The sequence below is a fragment of the Salvia miltiorrhiza genome, chromosome 2, assembly GCF_028751815.1.
Source record: "Salvia miltiorrhiza cultivar Shanhuang (shh) chromosome 2, IMPLAD_Smil_shh, whole genome shotgun sequence".
Lineage (NCBI taxonomy): Eukaryota > Viridiplantae > Streptophyta > Magnoliopsida > Lamiales > Lamiaceae > Salvia > Salvia miltiorrhiza.
In genome coordinates this window covers 61,690,776-61,713,060 of record NC_080388.1, presented here as the reverse complement: position 1 = coordinate 61,713,060, position 22,285 = coordinate 61,690,776, and the positions used below count along the sequence as shown (strand labels likewise).

General features: G+C 33.5%; 2 protein-coding genes across 8 annotated transcripts; both read left to right on the top strand.

The window, feature by feature from the left end:
• The first annotated feature begins 3,191 nt into the window (after positions 1-3,191).
• Positions 3,192-8,239, top strand: LOC131010881 (uncharacterized). Of its 7 annotated transcripts, none has more exons than XM_057938575.1 (5): positions 3,192-3,347; positions 3,883-3,998; positions 4,476-5,597; positions 6,294-7,045; positions 7,300-8,239. In XM_057938575.1, exons 3-5 carry the CDS (start codon positions 5,310-5,312, stop codon positions 7,766-7,768), a joined length of 1,509 nt encoding a protein of 502 aa, XP_057794558.1. In that variant the 5' UTR covers positions 3,192-3,347; positions 3,883-3,998; positions 4,476-5,309; the 3' UTR covers positions 7,769-8,239. The 7 variants fall into 7 exon arrangements, with proteins under 7 accessions (XP_057794558.1, XP_057794557.1, XP_057794559.1 ...); XM_057938574.1 differs by having other exon boundaries at positions 4,473-5,597; XM_057938576.1 differs by having other exon boundaries at positions 4,445-5,597.
• A 10,605-nt stretch (positions 8,240-18,844) lies between these two features.
• On the top strand, positions 18,845-21,472 carry LOC131010907 (uncharacterized). The gene is made up of 5 exons (XM_057938612.1): positions 18,845-19,302; positions 19,383-19,456; positions 20,279-20,414; positions 20,496-20,780; positions 21,020-21,472. The coding sequence occupies exons 1-5, from the start codon at positions 19,186-19,188 to the stop codon at positions 21,278-21,280; spliced, it is 873 nt and encodes a 290-aa protein (XP_057794595.1). The 5' UTR covers positions 18,845-19,185; the 3' UTR covers positions 21,281-21,472.
• Positions 21,473-22,285: the final 813 nt, after the last annotated feature.

Below are 22,285 nucleotides of genomic sequence, written 5' to 3'. Positions count from 1 at the left end.
GAAAGGACGATCTTCATATCAGGTGCATTTAATGCGGGTGCCAGCGTTTCAGTCTGATGAAGAATGTTGACTGATATACTCAAGTTGAAGCTCTATTGTTTACACGTGAGACTTAAGTTTAACTGAAGAATCAGTTAGAGCTTTTGTCCTTCACTTGAACAGTCGTTGTCTTCAGTTAAATTGTCTTCCTGTTTAACTGAATGTCTCTAGTTCACGGTGTCCTTCGTGATGAGGAGTAATATATGCAGAGCAAGGAAATGACCTTTATCAGATGAACGGACCTCGCCAGAGGAATGGGCGTCGTTAGAGAAACGAGCCTTACCAGAGAAATGGCCTTCGTCAGTGAAGCCACATCCGTCAGAGAAGCCACACCTGCCAGGGAAATGGCCCGTGTCAGAGAAATGGCATCTGTCAGAGAAATCACCAAAAGAGCGAAGAAGTCTTTCGCTTGGGAGCGAAATTACTACTATGCCATCGACCACGCGAGGCGCATGCCTTAAGCATTAAATTTACTATTTTACCCTCAGCTTGTAAATCTATAAATAGCCATGCATACGCCCTTTGTAATTTACGCTTACTTCACTTGCAATACTACAGCAATCGGATTCTCGTGCTCTCAACTTTGCTTTTCTCTCTCGCTTTTCCAAACAACACTAGGTATAATTCGTAGTCCGATAACAAATCGCCGATTAAATTTGTATCCGTTCGATTATACTTCACCACTTCGTATCGCCAGTGTCTTCCTTCAATTGTTTTATCTTCAGTCGGGCTTTGATCTTCTAAGTCTTCAGTCTTCAGTTTCTTTGGCCTTCGACAAGGAGAAACTTCAGTTACCTATAAACTCCAGTCTATCTAAAAGATTGAACTCTAACAGTTGAGTTCAAATAAAGAGGCTAGTCTAGAGAAAATAAAACTAAGAGTTTTGGGATCATCAAAACTAGGATATGATATTTCTTCTATTTCCCAACATTAGATAACTTTTGCATAATATTAATTATTAATGAATTATATTAAATCATGAGATTTATTATAAATTAAATTCAATTTACATCATATTCTTTTAGTTAGGATTCACACTCATCCACACTCACGCATATTAAATTATTCAAATGTCCACTTGATTAGAGGGAAACATCTTATAAAGTTGTGTTCAATGATCTACATTGTACTCCCCCCGTCCACCAAAAATATGCCACTTTACTTTCGGCACGGGTTTTAATAAAATGTGAGTGAAGTTGGTAGTGGAGTAAGGGTCCCACTTTAAATGTGAGTGGAATGGTGTGGACCCTACTACTAAAAATGGATGTGGCATATTTTTTGTGGACGGACGAAAAAGGAAATTGTGGCATATTTTTAGGTAAATTACCCCTAAATACACAAACTTTCACCAAATTCTAAAATTGCCCATCATCTTAAAAAAATTTGCTCTAAGAGCATCCACTATTGTGCCCTTTTTTGGGGTAGTTGGTGACATGGCATGGAGAGTAGGGATGACAATCTATCCGCGGGTAACGGGTATCCGCGAAAACCCGAACCTATTAGGGTGGGTTTGGATACCATTTGATATTCACGGATAGTTTCGTGGTTGCAATTCACTATCCATTTAGTTCGTGGGTATGGGTTTGGATACTTATTATCCATACCCGCGAAACCCGTTTACCCGCGAAAAATACCCACCAATTAACCGTTAATTATCCGTGAATTAACCGTCGAATATCGACAAAAAAATTTCATAAAATATGGGCTTTGAATAAATATTTTGAGATTATGGGCTAGCATATTATATCTTAAAATAGGCTCAAACAGAAACTGAACTAAGGCCCAAATTCTAATAGACTAATTTAAATTTGAATTTTGTTGAGCAATTATAGAATTTTGTTGGATTTTATATTTTAGTTGATGAATTTGAATTTAAACATTGTTCTTTGTGGATTTCAACATATGGATTTGAACTATGTTATTTGTGTTGATTTTTTTTTTCTATTAAATTTGTTGTAAATTTATATTTAAATTTTGTTTAGTGAGTATCCGACGGATAGTAGGTGGCGGGTATCCGCGAATAGCGGGTGACGGATACCCGGCTGATAGTGGGTTCGTGGATACCCGACGGGTAGCGAGTATCCGCGGGTAGCGGGTTTGGATACCATTTGATATCTATGGATAGTTTCGTGGTTGAAAATCACTATCCATTTAATTTGTGGGTATTGGTATCCGTACCCGTCGCAGCCGATTGCCATCCCAAATGGAGAGCACCATAGTGGAGAGGTTAAATTGGGGTAGCTAAAAAGTCTTGGGTAGCAAAATTGCTTCCCGGGTATCAACTGCATTTTGGGTCCCACCGAGAGAACAATGACACGCTTGTGGCTGATTGATGACCTTTTCTTTTCTTTTTTTTCGAAAATTTCCTGCATTTATGTACAGTTGTTTGTTTTTTCTTTAAAATGTGGTTTGATTCTTCTTTTTTTCGTTTCTTGTATTTTTTTCCTTTATAAATTTGTTTTTTACTTTAATAAAATAAATTAAGTGCCATTTTCTATTTTAAATTTGTTATTTTTCCTCCATTTACGCGAGGACACTATTTGGCACGGTGATTAATGTTATAATTATGTATGTTTTTACTTGGTATTTAAATTAACATGTTGTGTGTTTTTATTTTTATTTTTAATTTTAATTATGTGTTCCACGAATATTCTTTTCAATAATATGAGCATTAGAATTTTAATTTTTTATAGCATAATTATACTCCGTATTAGTTTTGAATTATATTTTAATATTTAAAAATTTAATTTATTCATGTAATTATATTAATTTTATTCAAGTAAACTACAATACAAAAATTAAAATACATACATATATATCTATATATATATATAGTAATAGTGATTATAGTAATAATAATAATATCGGGGTCCATGAATAGTTAAATATGAGGTAGTACCATAGTGGAGAAAATATGAGGTAATTGAAAAAAAAGGTAGTTGTTGATGTGGCATACTTGTGGCACCACTATGGGGTATCACCATAATGGATACACTAATACATCACCTTTCTATTTTATTATTTATTTATTTATTTTTCTGATTTTCCCCACGAAAACTTAAAACCCCAATTTGAAAAGTGACGTGGCGATCGGAAATCCACGTAGACACGTTGGACGTCGGGAGAAAGCAACGTTGTTTTACCCAAAAGTCCAAAACGACGTCGTTTTTGGTAAAATTAACTTATTTCTTTCTTTCTTTCCCCTATTCACGTTTTCAGCCCTAAATTGCAGAATTTCTGCAAAGACGCAACAAAACATCTTCTCTATTCTAATCTTCTCTTTCAATTCGTGAATCTTAGGGTTGTAGGTAGGGGTGAGCAAAAAATCCGAAATCGAATAACCGAACTGATCCAAACCGAAATTTTAAAATATGGTTCGGTTTTTTCGGTTTTTCGGTTCGGTTCGGTTTTTTTTTCATAAAATTTCGGTTTTTCGGTTCGGTTCGGTTCGGATTTTTTAAAACCGAACAAAACCGAAAAACCGAATTATATTTATAATATATATATAAATATATATATATATATATATATATTAATTATAATTTTATAATATCTAACTTCTAATATTTTTTTAATTTTATAGTTTTTTTTTTTGGAATTTTCCGTTTTTTTTCGAAAATTTCGGTTTTTTCGGTTTTTTTTCGAAAATTTCGGTTTTCTTCGGATTAATTCGGTTTTTCGGTTCGGTTCGGTTTTAATTATAAAAATTTCGGTTAATTCGGTTCGGTTTGTTCGGTTAATTCGGTTCGGTTCGGTTTTTTTTTTAAACCGAACTAAAATATGGTTTGGTTTGGTTTTAGCAAAAACCGAACCATATAACCGAATGCTCACCCCTAGTTGTAGGTTCTCTTTCAATTCCTGAATCTCCAAAGCCACCATCGTTCGAGGGTGAGACAAGAGTTGATTTCCTGCCCAAAGCGAACAAAATCTTCTCTCTCGTCTCTTCTAATCATTGGGCAGTAAGTTCTCTTTCAATTCATGAATCTCCACCGTTTGAGGGCACGAAGAAATAGGGGCGATAGGTATGCATCCAATCCAAGTTTTAGGGCTGTAATTTTGTCGAGGACATCAATTTCTGTTTTTCTATTTGACGTCAATTTTGCTGAATTTTTTTGTGAAGATATGGGAGATAGGATGATTATGATATTATGGGAGATTAGGTGGAAGGATATTAGTCCAGATTTTGCTCAATTTTTTTGTTGAATTTGATTTTTGCTGAATATAGGTATATAGAAAAATGGAATTTTCTGAATTGCTGAATTTGATTTTTACTGAATATAGGAATATGGGAAATTTTGTTGAATTTGATTTATTTATTTTTGCTGATTTTTTTTGTCGAGGGAATATGGGAGATAGGTTGATTCAGATATATTTTTTTTTTTTGTGAATTTTCCCTAATTTGCAGACCTTATTTTGCTATTTTTATTCTGAAGAAGGGGCTCGTTTGCTTCAAAGAAGAATGGAAGAAGGAGGGAAGAATTCCGTTTATTCTCTAAAGGGCTCGTCTGCTTCGAAGAAAGGAAGGGAAGAGATCTGAAAATTAGGACTCGTATCTTTAATCTGCAATTAGCTTGTTATTTTCTTTAAAAACGGCTTCGTTTATGGCATTTGGGTGACACTTCATTTGTCCAGGTGTTCCGATGTGATTACATGTAAATTTTTTACTGCCACATCATTTTCACGATAGGGGGTTTTGTGGTTGTGGGAAAAATAAAAAAAAAGTGAAAGACGATGTATTATAGAGAGGATTTTAAAAATGGCGTGCAATTCCAAAATTTGGAGAAAATTTGTGTATTTAGGGATAATTAACTTTTTTTTTTTAATTACGTGTGAGTTGCTTATTTGATTACATAGTAGGTATCTTTTATAATTCTAAAAATAAATAGGCAAACTATATATACTCCCCTTGTCCGTCAAAAGAAGAAAAAAACCTTGTTTTTTTTGGAATCATTATTTTGTTTTATTATATAATATCTCCGCAATTGAAAATAATAGGAGTGGAAATACCTTTATAGGGCTTGATCCAAATCCCAAAATTGAATAGTACTAAATGCTATGCAACAACATTTTATTGGTTTTTGTGGAAAAATATGATTCAACATTTCGTGGTATTGTCGCTTGGAATATTCCCGCCTTTGCCACTCCATTTTGACTACCGACAGGCACTCCGCCACCGCTGACTCTGCCAAGTAGAACAAACACAATTCAACGGATCAAATTATACATATAAAACAAAATCCAGAAATTAAAAGTTCGGAATTTTGTGGAAGATGAAGGCAGGAACGCTGACGCTTGTGCTGGTGAATCTCGCCGGAATAATGGAAAGAGCAGACGAATCATTACTACCGGGAGTCTACAAAGAAGTTGGGGAAGCGCTCCATTCGGGCCCAACCGGGCTGGGCTTTCTTACCCTTCTCCGATCGATGGTGCAGGCGATTTGCTACCCCGTCGCGGCTTACTTGGCGGGCCGGCATAATCGGGCCCACGTCATCTCCTACGGTGCTTTCCTTTGGGCCGCCGCCACCTTCCTCGTCGCCTTCTCCTCCACCTTCTTTCAGGTTTTGGATGAAACCCCTATTTATTTGTTGTTGAATTCCTTGAAAATAGTTTTTGTTGGTAAATTGGCTTGCTGTTTCCGTCTTGTGATTGAGGTTTTAACAATCATCTGATTTGAAAATGTACTACTTATTATTCAATTTCTATGGCTCAGCCTGAATTAATTGTTAGTTAAATACCGAATTGAGTTCCTATTTAGTTTTGTGCTTTGCTTTAAGTGGTTCTGGTAATTATCTTAATTAGACTTCGTCGATGGGACCTCGCAAAGCAACGAGATTTCTTCTAAATTTATTGGAATGCATTGAGATTTTAGGTCGTCTGCACATAGTGACAAATCTATCTTAGCAGAAAAATCATGTGGACTAAGATAAGCATGCAATGCTAGTGTAGAATAAATGAGTTTTGAGTTGTTTTCTGCAGTGATAATTTGTTTATGTGAGTCATTTGACATTCTTCTCGTTATAAGTTTGAGTCAGTAGATGACGTGAAAATGATAGATTGTATCTCTATGGTGCAGTCCTGTTCATGGCAATCCGAAGAAACAAAGTCTTGCAAAAAAGATTTGAGGCTGAAGGACTTGTTTCGATCTATCAGCTGTCATACTTGTTTGTTTAAATGGATTGCAGGCTAAGGAGTGCAAAGAGAGGGTAACCTTATAGTGATGTGATAAAACTTAACCCGACAAAATTTTCTGCCAGGTAGCTGTGTCGAGAGCTTTGAATGGGATTGGCCTTGCCATTGTTGCACCCGCGATTCAGTCCCTCGTTGCTGATTCAACTGGTGATGCCAACCGTGGTACAGCTTTTGGGTGGCTGCAGCTCACCAGCAACCTTGGTTCGGTTATTGGTGGACTGCTTTCGTTGTTGATAGCTCCGGTTACTTTGATGGGAATCCCTGGCTGGAGGATTTCTTTTCACCTCGTTGGCATAGTCAGCGTCATTGTGGGGTTACTAGTTTGGTTATTCGCCGTTGATCCTCACTTTCCTAATGGTGGTACGAGCGCTAGTGATCGAGCGCCCCGCAAGTCTTTCCGATCGGATGTGAAAGACCTCTTCCAGGAAGCCAAATCAGTGATCAGGATCCCTTCCTTTCAAATTATTGTAGCCCAAGGTGTTACGGGTTCGTTTCCCTGGTCAGCTTTGTCGTTTGCTCCGATGTGGTTGGAGCTAATTGGTTTCTCTCATGAGAAGACAGCCGTCCTCATGGGCACATTCATTGTGGCAAACTCCCTTGGTGGTGTATTCGGAGGCATGATGGGCGATTTCTTATCTAAGCGCCTCCCAAATTCTGGCCGGATAATCCTGTCGCAGATAAGCTCGGGATCTGGAATTCCTCTCTCAGCAATTCTTTTGCTGGCGGTGCCTAACAATCCGTCTACTATGCTCGTACATGGTATTGTCATGTTTATTACGGGTTTCTGCATATCTTGGAACGCCCCCGCCACAAACAAGTAAGACATTCAAGAAACTCTCTTTTTACTATATCTGAATTCAGAAATATGTTTCTGTGTCATTGTGAGGCAAGAACATAATCTATATGTATTGAAGCTTGGATTCGGATTATAATGCTCTCTATTCTCGGAATTCCAAAAGCTGGGAAGGGGCAAGGCGGGGGTCGTAGGGTTTCAATCTTGAAGTCCCAAATGATTTCGTTCGAACTACCGTTGTATGATGTTGAATATCATAATGACTTTGCCATAAACAGTCCGATTTTTGCAGAAATAGTCCCAGAGAGATCTCGAACAAGCATCTACGCATTAGACAGATCCTTTGAGTCAGTATTATCATCATTTGCTCCTCCCACAGTCGGACTACTGGCTCAGTATGTCTACGGGTATAAGCCCATCGTTCCAGAAGGTTCAGACGGCATCTCTACAGATAGAGAGAACGCTGCATCTTTGGCGAAGGCTCTCTTTGCAGCAATAGCTATCCCAATGGCTTTGTGTTGTGTCATATACACTTTCCTTTATCGCACTTACCCGAAGGACAGAGATCGTGCCCGAATGGAAGCTATCATGGAGTCGGAGATTCAGCTGATTGAATCGGAATCTTCACACACTAGAGGAGACCATGTTCAGATTGAAAGAAGGGAGCTTAATCTTGATGCCAAAACTATCATTCCATTGCCTTTTGAAGACTACAGTGATGAAAGAACACTACTTGTCACCCGGTAATCACACCGTTGCACAGTTGAGGCGTGGAATGTTTTTTTCCTTCTCTCATATTGACTGTACAGATAAAATTTGAACTGCTGCTGCGTCGTGAGTCTGCAATCGGCTGGTAAGTTCTCGCTTAACGATTCGATATTCGGTATTTGAGGTGGGATACTCTTTAATGTCAGTTCATATGAGTGATGTATATGGAAAGTTTGAACATTCACCATTTTTGCTCTTTCACTCAATGCTTGTCACGTTCGTTGCTTAGTTGATATATCAAAATATCCATTTTCTTGTTAAACAAAAAACCAGTTCAACCCAATTTTGAAACGGATAGGATGATTTGTAGACTCGACTGCAATTGGCCCACGAATCTGATTTTGGATCGGTTGGGCCATTTTATTTGCATTTTGTCAATGCCTCTTAGTCTTATAGGGGGTAATTCGATTCGTAGCCTTTGTTTTACTCAATATACCCCTCATTTAAATATATAATAGTAATACATAGTTTCAAAAAAAATATAATACTATCTTCGTCTCACTATAAATGTTCCATTACTTTTGAGCATGGAAATTAAGAAATACTCCCTCCGTCCATGAAAAAGATTCTTATGTGTATTGAGAGTGGAGAAAAAGTTGTTGAGTGTATTGAGAGTGATGAAAAAGTGTTATAATTACTATTGAGAGTTGTGAAAAAAAATCAAAGTAAGAGTAATTATGAGTGGTGGGGTATAGTCCGAAAATAGGTAGGAAGTTTTTTTGTAGACGTCCCAAAAAAGAAAGATAGGAAGTTCTTTCATGGACGGAGTGAGTATAATTAGTAGATAAAGTGAATTGGTGGAGAGAGACGAATAAATTGAGATTTACAAAAAAAATAGGTATAGAGAGGGAGTAGGTGGTGGGCCTATTAATTAAATAATGGTACGGAGAGAGTAATAAATAATTATGAATTTATTATTTTGTGCTATAATCTATAACCCCCTCAAATTAAATATCTTGTAATATGTACTATCAACATTCGAAATTGTCTATATATTGTCATCAAACGATCGGCCTCAAAGCGGTGGTTTTGAGATGTCGTGTTTCTTGCAACAAATTTTGATGGAAAGAGAAATTTGAAAACAATAGTTTCAGACCCTTTTCGCTCTATGTTGGAATTCCCTTCGGGCTTGATGCCCTTATACACATGACAATTGTCGCCGTCTTAAAATCGTCATTGTAGTAATAATCTTCAAAAAAAGAAAGGTCATTCACCTTGATTTTGATTTTGATTTTGATTTTGATTTTGCAGAGGCACAATCAACCCTCTGATTCCTAATATGGCGTCTGTGAGCAATGAGGCATAAAGTATTTAATTTGAAGTTACAAATTATAGCATAAATTAATAAATTTAAAATTATTATTTATCATTATTTTAAATGAAGGGGCTATTTTACCCTTTTTTCTTAGACTCGATAGATTTTTGGATGGGACTCGATTAAAAGAAATTCATGAAGCAATGGCTTCTTACTTGTTCCTTTTGACATTTGTCTTTGATGCAGAATTCAAGGCTATTACCTTGGTCGGATTATTTTATGTAACATTAAAGTTAATTGCATTACACGAAAGATGAAATTGTTTTGTTGGTTTCCTCGAAAAATTATAAAAAAAAATTGTTTTGTTGGTAAGCTAGATGGAAATCATGTTAGTATAAAAGAATAAAATATATAAATATGGAGAAGAAGTATCAATGTATGAGAGGGTCAAGTAAAAAAAATAGCTGGATAATGAAACGTAAAAGTAATAACAAAAAACTTTCGAAACGAAATCAACTTTAAAATAAAAAATGGCTTGATTAAAGTAATGGATATAACATTTAAATTTAATTCGAGTTTATCAAGGTAATATAAATGCAAAACCTACACTGCCTAATCAGAATGGTACAATGGGAGTATAATTTTACCCCTTAAAAAAAATTACTAGTATACGAAAATATTATAGAAATACTTCTAATTTTTTATTTGTGTTATTTTTTGCACAGTGATAGTTCTATTTCGAAGAAGGTTGTTCAAATAAATAAACATATACCTTCCTCTATCTCAATTCAGTAGGTCACATGTCCTTATTTACCGTTTTATTTAAATAGGCCACTTCTTAAATTGAAAAATCAATAGTACATAACAAATAATCTCACATAACTTATTATTTACATCATATATTATTGTTGTCCACATATAATTATCTTTTTTCTCATTTAAAAAAGAACATCTTCATTTTTTTCTCATTATTTTTTTTTACAAATATATCATCAAAAAAAATTGTTTTCTCTCTCCTATTTTATTATAAACTATTCAGATGTAGATATTAAAAAATAAAAAGCAAGTAGTTTATAATAAAACAAGAAGGATAATATGATTTTTCAAGAGTATATTTGTTCAAATAAAAGTAGCAAAGAAAATCAATTGTAGATAAAATGGAATAAATATTTATAGATCATAATAACATATGATGTAAATAATAAGTTGTGTTAAAGTGTTCATTATGTATTGAAATTTTATTTTAGGTAATGACCTATTGAAATTTTAAGTCCAAATAAGGTAATGTGATCGTATTGAAATGGGTCGAAGAGAGTATAATTTTATGGATATTACTCTTTTCGTCCTAGCCGGATTTGATCTATTTATTTTTACATTGCCATTTTAAAAGGTATCATATTTAATATTCTCTCGTCCCACTAAAATAGGTTCGCTTTCCATTTTGGGATGTTTCTATTAAATTATGCTCGTTTTAGATTAATAATGTATTATAAATGTTTAATTAATATGGATCACACTATTTTTTCCCTCAATTTTTTTTTTAATCTTTATTTCCAAAAAAATTGAGTATATTCTAATGAGACAGAGAGAGTAGTATAGTATAAAGTAATTATCTAAAAAAAATTGGCAAATCAAATGGAATAATCCAAATGAGAATTCAAGTCAAGTTAAATTAGACGGGAAGAAATACTCATAATAAGTGAAATACCAAGAATGACCCTCGTCACAAGTAAAGGTGGAAGTTGAAAGGATGAGGAATTTATGGCTTTATAAGGGAATCTCATTTGTTGTGTGTGAGCCAAGTTAGCTAAGCCTTGCATTGCAAAAGAAGTTGATATAATCATACCCCCACGTGTATTGTTGCTTCCCTTTTCTGCCCATTCCACTTCCTCTTTTCTACTTCTTACCCCTTCTTTTTCTATTTATTAATTTACCACATATATTAATTAAGAACATTCCACACAACAACTAACAACATTTTCTATGTAGTTTCCGAACGCAAAAACTCATGTGCGGCCTGACAGCCGCAATTATTAATTATGTGTACTAATATTAGTTAGAAGATTTTTACAGTTGAAATTATATATATATATATATATATATATTTTTTTTTACATATCTAATATATAATCTAGGGATAAGCATCAAATACGCCTCCAACATAGAGATCCTTATCACGTCTAGTACCCTATGGTCGATAGATGTATAACCATCATTATCATCACCATTTGTTAAATTTCTAATATCTACATTTACTAAATATTTTATTTACATTTACTGAACAAGTGTGATCATTTTATACAAAAATATGTCATTATTTCATTAAAAAATTACATATGTAATATAACTATTACCTATAAAATATCTAAAAGATTTTTTTATTTGATAAATTTACAATATTAAATAAAGAAATTAAAAGGCCGCACCACAGGGGACTCGGAACCCAAGACCTTTGGCCTTAGGCATTAACCTCTTACCGCTTGGCCAACACACGCACACTAAAATATTTAAGAGATTAAAAATTACTAATGCAATAAGTTGTAGTGCTATGATTATGTTATAATTAATTTGTTGTGATTTTAATTGATACACAATCATAATGGATGATTAATCTTAAATTTTAAATATTTTACATATGTTGATTAAATATTCAAGAAAGAAAGAATAAATAAATATCTTAGAGTCTATTTTAATCATAGATATTACCAATATAAATATTTTAATAATATTATACATATTTATTGAATAGTTTATTTATATTTATCCGTATGACTAACCAATATAAAATATTCAAAAGATAAAAAAGTAACTAATATACTTTAATTGGAGCAATATGAAAAATTATAACAAAAAAATATTCATATAATCTTAAGTAGACGAAAATAAGAACAGACAAAAAAGTTAGAAAAAAAAATATATTTCTAAAAATAGTAAAGTGATTTTGGAGGAAAAACACAACTTACTATGTAAGTGGTTGAGCTTTTATATATGTATAGATTTGTTGTATTTTTATATGGATTTAACCAAATGTGTTTATTTGAAAAATACATTATTTTCATTTAAAGTATATTAACTAGTGTTATATAAGATGTTGGAATGTAAAAAATCAAATTTTGATAACATGAAAAAGTTTAGTCTTTTTCTATTATTTTATTTTTATAGAAGAAGATATTATTTTTATTAAATTTGAAAAGAACGAAAAAAAATAAGTGGCATGACATCCTAAAATTTGGAAATAATGAGAAACAATAAGTTGCATGACATCAAAATGATGTCTTTTAACTTAAAAAAGTAAGATTAGATAATCTCTTAGAAACAATGTTGGTTTATTAAAATGCATATAAATAATATAAATTAAATAAAAAATCAAAAGATACTCATCTTTTTTCTTTCCACAAAAACTTATGTACACGCTGCCTAAGCCTAACCATGGGCGTGACTGTGAGTAGGGTTGGAGCAAACCCGATCGGACCGATCCAAAATTCGACTCCAATGTTAACCCATGACTCATCATATAAAAATGATATTCCCTCCGTCTACGAAAGAATTTTCTAAGAGGAAGTAACACGAATTTTAAATAAAAAATTATTGAGTGTATTGAAATAGTGAAAAAAAAGTTTTAATTAGTATTGAAAGTGGTGAAAATGTGAAAAATAAGGATAAATAAGATATTTATAAGTGGTTCCCTAAAAAAAAGATATTTATAAGTGATGAGGTATAGCCCATAAATAAGTAGAAAGTTCTTTTATGGACGTCCCAAAAATAAAAAATAAAAAGTTCTTTCGTAGCCGCAAGTATTAGTTATTATGAATAAAAATAATAATTGTTATAAATAAAAAAGTTACAATTCTTATGAATGAAAATAACGGTATAATCCAAATAAAAATAGCACTTCTTATGTTTAAAAGTAATCGTTGTACAAGTGACAATGGTAATGAATCAAAGTAACAATGTTCCAAATAAAAATGATATTTTTCTTTTGAATTACATGATATATATATATATATATATATATATATATATATTTAATTTTATTAGTCGTATAGTATTATTGATTATTGAATTCCTAGCTTTGACTGGTTGCAATCCATTTTCCCAAATTGATCTTAACCTTATACTATATGTATAGAAGAAACCTTCCAAATATATAAATAACAAATCAACAATGCGCAAGAAAACTATCGATGCCTACAAATATATGCAGTTAAACACTTGATTTTGAGACTGTAATAATATATATATATATATATATATATATAAAAGTCTAAGTTGACATTAGGCTGCTGAGAACGTAAATATGTATAATACACAAAATTTTATTATTTTATGATTTTTTTCACAATTTTAATTTCTTGAATCTAAATACACGAACTTTGAGCTCGTCTGATTTTTCCCACGGGGAGCAATTTCAATCAAGTTATAACTGAATTGATTTCTACATGGCATATTATTGTTTACGTGGCATACACATGTTAATTTTTAATTTAGGTTATTTACGTGTAAATACACGAACTTTTTTTCCCATCAAATTTATTTTTATCCCCAAAATTTATTTCGCTCATATTTCTTAATTATTTTGTGTTGCAATCAACTTTGATTAGTGCTGATTCATTTATTTATTTATTTTTGTGTCAAGAAATTGAAAAGATTTAATATTTGGATCCAAAAGTTCTATCATGACATATTTTTAGCTAATTTGTGTTTAATTTGTTAGTGTTAAAATGTTAATTCAATTTTTTTAGCGCATGTCGATGAATTGGGAAGCTTTTCATATGAATTTTGAATCCAAAAATTATATCATTGGGTGAAAAATATGAGGAAAATAAATTTCGTGGAAACAATCATAACAACAAAATTAAAGTTCGTGAGATGAAAAAAGAAAATGTTAAAAGTTCGTGTATTATGCAAATGACTCATAAAAATAATTAAGACCGTTGATTGGTCATTCCATGCTCCAATGAACACGTCCTAATCAATTTAGGAAAAGAATAAGTTTTTTGAAAAAAAAAATACGAATACAAAATCTGAATATTTAAATTCAAAAAATAAAATTCATGAAAAAAATTAGAAAATACAGGAATTGGTCATTCCAAAATGAACTGAAAGCCACAATTTATCGAAACATCCAATTATACAAAAGTGATAACATCCATTAAAAAAATTGAACTTACTTAGAATATTCAAAAACCATATGCAATAGATTTGAAAGTGTTTTGACAAAAAGAGGAAGAAGGGGCTTTATGTAATTTGAAATTTTGAATTTGAAAATTCGTTTTGTTATATGCAACAGTAGCGGAGAAGCGAGCAACAATAATTCTCTCACTCACAACGGAAAACTTTATCTCTACGTCAACTTATACGGTTTTCAAATCTTATACGGGACGTAATTGCCCTTTCCAAGTTAATTAATTAATCCAGCTCTTCACATTCTTGCTAAATTACGAATTAGTAGGTGTGAATTTCCCAAATAAGTAAAAGAAAGAAAAAATATATAGTACTTGTAATAAATCTCCTTCAAATAAAGTCATAATGATGAGACTTATTATCTCGCATTGGTACATTGGATGCTTCACTCGAAATTAAGAGCAATAAATTAATTTTAAAACTCATTCAATATACATAGTAAACAATTAATTACATACATTTATTTTATAAGTTTTAGGTGCACTATGAATTTGATTAATCAAGAATGAATATGGGACGATGTTAGGACTTAGGGGTGTCGATCAATTCGGTTTCGGTTAATCGTATCGAAATTTTCAGTTTACCGAAACCGAAATTAGCCCAAATTTAAAAACCGTTACCAATCTAAGAATTATTTTGATTATCTATTTACCAAGTCGATTAACCGACGTCGGTTTTCGGTAAACAAAAATACCGAACATTTAAGAAAAAAATATTTTGAAAATATTTTTTATCTGGTGCAAAATAAAAAAATGAAAAATGAAATAAACAGTGGTATCATCAATTTTTTTTTTTATCAATATGTCATTATTAAATAATAAACTTTGTTATAAATCCTAATTAACCAACAAATCATATCATAGATCATATCATCATATCACGAGTGGGCTTAGGCTATTTCTAAAATTATTATAATTAATTAATTAATTATAATATATTAATAAATAACGGAAGAGTTTCAAATTGTGGCTTATTGTCCAAGACTTGAGCCATAAGTGGGGCTTTGGGGGTGGGTCATGAGTGGGCTTAGGATATTTTTAAAATTATTATAATTAATTAATTATAATATATTAATAAATAAATACTTAAATATACGACTTTTTGGTTTTTTATCAATCGATTTCGGTTAATCCGAAAACCAAAAAAAATATTAAAATACATTATACCGGTCCGATATCCAAAACACCAGTATTTGGTAAACTGAAACCGTCTGGTGGATATGGTTCAGTTCGATAAATACCCATTTACCAAAATCGTTTAGATACCCCTAGACGATGTATTATTTCTAGAGTTAGGAGTAATTGATCTCATACAAACAAGAAAAATTTGAAAAAATATACTACAACACATTTAACATTTTTTTCGAAAACATTTTAACTTTGAAATTATAGTATTTTGGTGCCAAACTTTTGAAAAAATGATAAAAATGCTATGAATCGAAATTTCCGCGTTTAAAAAACATGATCAAACGTGCATTTAGAGTTTGTGCTTCATGATTTTGGTTAGGAATCAACATACTCTTCGTCATGATACATCCATATTTAGAGTCGAAAATTTTAACTCGATATATTTTTATTACAGTATTTAAAGACTGTGTATCAAAATATTATATTTTAAACGTTAGAATATTTTATCAAATTAAAGTGCTAAATGCAGGATATATTTATACATATTTCCAAATTTTTTTACCTATATATAAGAAACGAGAAGGGATGGAGTTTGATAGATCATGCATTAAATACGTGATTAAATCGAATTTATCATTAAAACGATAACGAAATTTCTTAAAGTATAAGCTTCCAAAATCAGACAACTCAAACTTTTATGATAAAGAGAAAGGAAGTTGAAAAAAGAAAAAAACAGTTCCTACTATAAAATTGTATTGAAACATCATTCTCGATTGTTTCATAATAATTTAGTTATTTATAAATAATTGATCATTCGTCCATTTATGGTACACATAGCTAAAATTCTAGATACATCATGTGTTGAAGCTTAATTAGACGGTAAAATTAAGGCATCAAAGTCTCTTTTTTATAAGAGATTATTGCTTCAAAATTCCTCGATATTGTGTAAATTGTATTTTTATTTATTGAAATTATAAATTTTAATTATGATGCGATACATATCTTATATTTTAAAATAAAAATCGGATACATCACCCTCTCATTTTTTTATTTTATTTTTTACTTGACATCACCCTCTCATTTAAGAACTCGTTTACTTAACCAAATAAACAAACAATGCCATTTCAGGAAAATGGCATCCAATTACGCATAAATTGCTACAAAAACAAGTCTTCATCTAGAAAATAACTACTACGAAAATAAGAGAGGTAAATGTCACATTAAATTATAAATTATTTTTGTATTTTAAAATGTTTTAAAAATATTTTATATCAATTGTACCTTCCGTCTACTTTTGGACTTCAAAAAATTGATGTGACTCATCGGATAATATAATACATTTTAAATTATTTATTTTTTAACTTATATACTCATTTTACGCTTTACTAATTAGAAAATACACTGCACCAATTATCCGAGTTACGTCAATTTTTAGACGTAAAAAAGATAAACGGATGACACAATTAATATAAAATGGATATTTTATAATTAACAAAAGGGGTAATTGCCCCTAAATACATTATCTTTTTCTATTTTCTGGAATTGCACATCACCTTTAAAATCCGCCTCATAATACATAACCTTTCTTTTTCTTCTGGAATTGCACATGGTCAGCCAACCACCAACCGGAAAAATGACGTGGATACCGGAAACGCCACATATACACGCCGAAAAAAAAAATGATGTGGTAGCCATGTAGGATTTTTTTTTTTGCTATTAAATTCGAATTTTCAGAATATAGAATTAAGGCATTAATTTCTCAAATCCCCAATTTTCCCCTAAATCCCCTAGTTTTACAATTTCCCCATTCGCAACAAATTGTTGAACGGATGGATCTTTATCGGCTTGCGCCGAACCCGATGGTTGGCCTCATGACATCGCTGGTCGCAGCCTTCCATCACTAGATCCCACGAAAACAACAATTTCCCATCACCCCTGCAATTCTACCATAATCAACAACACGACAATAATAAATGCATTTAAACCAGCCAAAAAAGAATTATAACAACTAAGTTTTCACCATAGTAGGTCCTGGATAAATAAAGCAACCCACGCCTAATGAATAATTCAAATTGCCGGCTTGTTCGCTTTAATTGAGTTTGTGGAATCTATGCAAATTAGCAGTTGATTAGGGGAAATATCACAATCTAAGTTAAATCAACAGCGACACGTTCGTCTTCCTGCCTGGTTCGTCCCGTGTGCCAGAGCATTGGTCGCCGGTTCATCGCGTGCGCCGGAGCCTTCGTCGTTGATTCGTGTTGGTGTAATCGCTAGAGCAAGTGTAATCACCGGAGCTGGAGCCTTTCTTGGTATTTGTGTAATCGCTGGAGCTAGGGCAATGTGGAGCAGATCGCTGGACGCTAGGGCAATTGTGGAGCATATCGAAATTCAAGTCTGGATGCTAGGGCAATTGTAAAAAGTGGGAAATTGTAAAACTAGGGAATTTAGGGGAAAATTGGAGATTTGAGAAATTAATGCCTTAATTCTATATTCTGGAAATTCGAATTTAATAACAATTTTTTTTTCTAATTTCCTACATGGCTGCCACATCAATTTTTTTTTCGGCGTGTATATGTGGCGTTTCCGGCATCCACGTCATTTTTCTGGTTGGTGGTTGGCTGACCATGTGCAATTCCAGAAAAAAAAAAAAAGGTTATGTATTATGAGGCGGATTTTAAAGGTGATGTGCAATTCCAGAAAATGGGGAAAAGTAATGTATTTAGGGGCAATTACCCCTTAAAAAATAATAATTTACATGATTCATGACAGAATTGATAGTACGAAAAAGATCTGCATTTTAAATTGATAGTAGTATTTTATGAAAACAAAAAGGAACAAAATGATATATACTCATTCTGAAAGACAAAACCTAAAAAATATCCACCTTTTATAAAACATATAAATAAACCCGTTTATGACATTTTTAGCACTGATGCTCGACACTGATGCTTGAGTTGTAATCGATAAATGGCGAGCATTAGTGATTTTCTAAGAATGTTTGACTACAAATGCTCAATTGCTCGACTCGCAATGGTTGAGCATGTCGAACATTGGAGTATTTACCACTATTGCTTGACTCGCAAAAATCGAGCATTAATATATTTATCACAAATACACTAATGTTCGATATGTTTGACTAATGCATTTCGAGCTCTAGTGGTAAATACCACTATTGCTCGACATGCATTAGTCGAGCATGTCGAACAAAGTTCGCGATTTCAACATTTTTTTATGAATTAAGTAAGGATAATTTTATTCTTTCAAGTTCAAAATGAATAGTTTTTATAATTTTATTTTATAATGGGTATTTTTATTTTTTGTCTTTAAGAATGAGTAAAAACAACTATTAACCCAAACGAAAAACAGTAAACACAGCAAAGGGGGGCAATTTGGTAAAAGCAGAAAGGCATTCCCTTCTGTCACTGTCACGTGCCATCCAACTCGAAGCACATGCCGACCCCTATAAATCCGAGAGAGATAGGGCGGAATAAGAAATTCAAAAGAAACCCAATCGACCCCCTCCCTCCGGTTGTCTCTCCTGCGGTTCCGTCTTTTTTCGCGAAAATAAATACTAGAAACAGAAAAACTGAAGAAAAAATAGGACTGTTTGAGTAGTATAAATAACAGTAGAGAGACCACTTTCTTCCAGAGCAGCTCCCAACAAACAACAAAAATCAACAGTGAAATCTGAAGAAAATAAGCAAGGATTTTTCAGTTTTCAGCTTCAGATCTCGGAGTTCGATTCCGTCGATTGTTTTTTAGTGGAGGAATTTGCCTTTTTCTTTTACTTTGTTTGTTTGGAAGAATTTGTTGATAATTGTTTGTGAGCAATGGAGAAAAGCACGCCGGTGAGGAAGCCTCACACTTCGACGGCAGATCTGCTCACGTGGTCGGAGAATCCGCCCGAAAACTCGCCGGCGCCGGCTTCCTCCGCCCGCTCTCACCAGGTACAATCGCCATTTGTGGAGGAATCGTTTTTTGTTTTTTTTGGGTTTGAGATTTTGAATTAGTTGAGATGGAATGACAGCCGTCGGATGGGATCAGCAAGGTAGTGTTTGGAGGGCAGGTTACAGATGAAGAAGTTGAGAGCTTGAATAAGAGGTCAGAGATCTAGCTTCACATTTCCTTTTCATTTGTTATAGGTTGCTCTATTTTTCAAATTTTCTTTTTTGTTTTTGTCCTCTTTTTTGGTATGTTTCTGAAGTAAGCAATACATATTTTTTCAATCATTTATTACTTAGTGTAAGAAATTCGGAGCTGAGCGAGGTAGTGAGTGATAATTGAGTTATATGCTGAGTTGATATCATTGTTAAGTCAAGAAATCGACCAAAATTTTGAGATCTCTGTCCTTATTCTTGGTTTTGTATTTGCGGTCGTCAAGATCGAATGTCTTCAAGGCTGAAAATTTGAATCTTGCGCGTGTCATTATCCGTTCAAGCTGATGATTTTAATTATTTATTGTAGATCTTTTAGTAAGTTATCAATTATCTTCAGGTGAATAAAGAGGATTAGGTGTTATCAGCATCTATGGTTTGGGTTCAATTGTTAATAAATGAGTAAAAGAGCAAGTTCCTAATCATGATGCTTTGTAGTTATGATGTATTGTGTTTTTCTTTTCTGTTTTTAATGTGACGCTTCTTTGATCAACAACGTATTACCCCTGATTAATCCATTTATCTTGTTGTTAATGGCATATGTTAGATTGAATGTATGATCCACTTATTAAACTGACCTCTTAGACAGCAAATTAAAGATTAAGATTAGATATTCATATTGATATGCTTTACTCTCAGTAGATTCTAAGTTTTTTGGAAAATGGTCGTAGCCCGTAGGTGTGTGGGTCCTTTTGTGTGTGTGTGACTGTGTTTTCATGTTTTGGTAGAAAGTAGAAACCATGACCCTTCTGCATTTATGGATTTCCAGGAAGCCATGTTCTGGCTATAAGATGAAGGAAATGACTGGCAGTGGTATTTTTAAAGGCAAAGGAGAGAACGGATTGTCGGAAATGGATGATGCTGATGAGACTCAAGCCAACAAAACTGGGCTGCGTATGTACCAGGTATTTCTTCTGGTGTTTCTGGCTTACTCTATAAATTTGAGCTTATGCGATTCTGATCTCGTCTGAATTGATATTTGATAGCAAGCATTGTCGGGAGTCAGTCACATCTCTTTTGGTGAAGAAGATACGGTTTCTCCCAAGAAACCGGCCAGTCTGCCTGAAGTTGCTAAGCAGCGAGAGTTGAGTGGAAATCTGGAAAGCGAATCTGAAGCAAAATTAAAAAAACAACTATCAGAAGCCAAAAACAAGGAGCTCAGTGGGCATAATATTTTTGCTCCACCACCTGAAATTAAACCCCGCCCCTTGGGTGCTCGAGCTTTGGCATTACGAGAGAGCATAACGATTGGAGAGCCTGCTTCTGACAATGTAAGTGCGCAACACCATTTTGAGTTCTATTTAAGTATTATTCTTTGATCAATGAAGTGTCGTTTAAAGCAAGTGAGAATAGTATTAGATTTAATAGTAAATAATTATTTAGCTGATTGTAGCTATTATAAGGTATGTTAATATTTAATTGATAGACAAAGAATTTGTGCATATGAATTCAATTATTTTACAAGTATGATTACTTCTGATTTGAGTCTGGAAATACCATGTTCATAAAGGGTGCTGGCAATGGTGCTTTGAGCGAGGAACCTCTCAAAACAGCAAAGAAGATACCTAACCAGAAGTTCTCAGAGCTCTCAGGGAACGACATCTTCAAAGGAGATGGGGCAGCTGCATCAGCGGAGAAGCCACTGAGTTCAGCAAAGTTGCGGGAGATGAGCGGCAGCAACATCTTCTCTGATGGCAAAGTGGAATCTCGCGACTATTTTGGAGGTGTACGCAAACCCCCGGGCGGGGAAAGCAGCATCGCCCTGGTGTAACTTTGTTAGGTCTAACCTCAATTGTTTTTCTTCACTTTGTTAATTTGCATCTCGATTATCTTATTTAATGGGGGATTGTGCTCTGCTGATATGATTTTCGGCGTGTGTTGGGTTTTGGTTTGTCCTAGGTTTGGTTAACAACATGTTTCTAAACTTTTTTTACATTAAAAAAAAAAAAAAACATCTGGCTAATTGAGTTGTGCATGACAATAGTCAATAGGCGTTTGTGCAGTAGATTTCATATCTATGAAGTGCTCGACTATTATGGTGTTCTTTTTTAATCATATCTAGTCCTCTTTGTGTGCCTATTTTCTTTACATATTTTTTGGCAGTTTTCGTTTATCTAATTGACAACGTCTAAATACTCATTTATTTTGTATTTACTATTTTTTGTTCATACTCTTTGTATGGGGAAGTTGGGGATGTACATGCATTGCTTTTAAAATACTCCCTCCGTCCCAATATTGTTGGCCATATTTTCTTTTTAGTTTGTCCCACTATTGTTGGCTACTTTCTAAAAAAAGGAAAAATTACTAGTATTTAATTAAATTCACTTAATTAAAATCAAGCTATCTAATTAAACTTAAACTCTACACACACACACACAAACATAACCACGCAGCCGCCTTCCCCTCCAAAACACAGTCTCTCCCCTTCTCTCTTCTTCTCCGGCAGACGACACTAGCGCCGGCCGCCGTCCCGTCCCGCCGCCTCTCGCCCCTTGACCTCTCCCTTATCTTTCTTTTCTCCGGTCCTAGATTTATCTCCCCTCTCTCTTTTTCTCTGGTTTGGGTTCATTGAGTTTGGAGATGGCTTTGGAGAACACGATTGTTCTGTGTTTTCCTCGAATCGGAGGGCCGCAAGGGTGGCGCGGGTTTGCTCTTCGCCGTAGGCTTTTGATGGGCACCGAAGCTCGCCTGTGTGTGCCGATTTGGGGGCTAGGGCTTTTGATAGCGCCGATTTATCTCCCCCTTCTTCCCCTCTCTGTACATATTTTATGTCAGA

What these genes read in the sequence shown, in the direction of transcription:
- LOC131010881 (XM_057938575.1), top strand. Translation starts at nt 5,310, where the DNA reads ATGAAGGCAGGAACGCTGACGCTTGTGCTGGTGAATCTCGCCGGAATA. An exon ending in TCTCCTCCACCTTCTTTCAG is followed by an intron (nt 5,598 to 6,293) that starts GTTTTGGATGAA and finishes ATTTTCTGCCAG; the next exon opens with GTAGCTGTGTCGAGAGCTTT. An exon ending in AACGCCCCCGCCACAAACAA is followed by an intron (nt 7,046 to 7,299) that starts GTAAGACATTCA and finishes TGCCATAAACAG; the next exon opens with TCCGATTTTTGCAGAAATAG.
- LOC131010907 (XM_057938612.1), top strand. Translation starts at nt 19,186, where the DNA reads ATGGAGAAAAGCACGCCGGTGAGGAAGCCTCACACTTCGACGGCAGAT. An exon ending in CCTCCGCCCGCTCTCACCAG is followed by an intron (nt 19,303 to 19,382) that starts GTACAATCGCCA and finishes ATGGAATGACAG; the next exon opens with CCGTCGGATGGGATCAGCAA. An exon ending in GTTGAGAGCTTGAATAAGAG is followed by an intron (nt 19,457 to 20,278) that starts GTCAGAGATCTA and finishes ATGGATTTCCAG; the next exon opens with GAAGCCATGTTCTGGCTATA.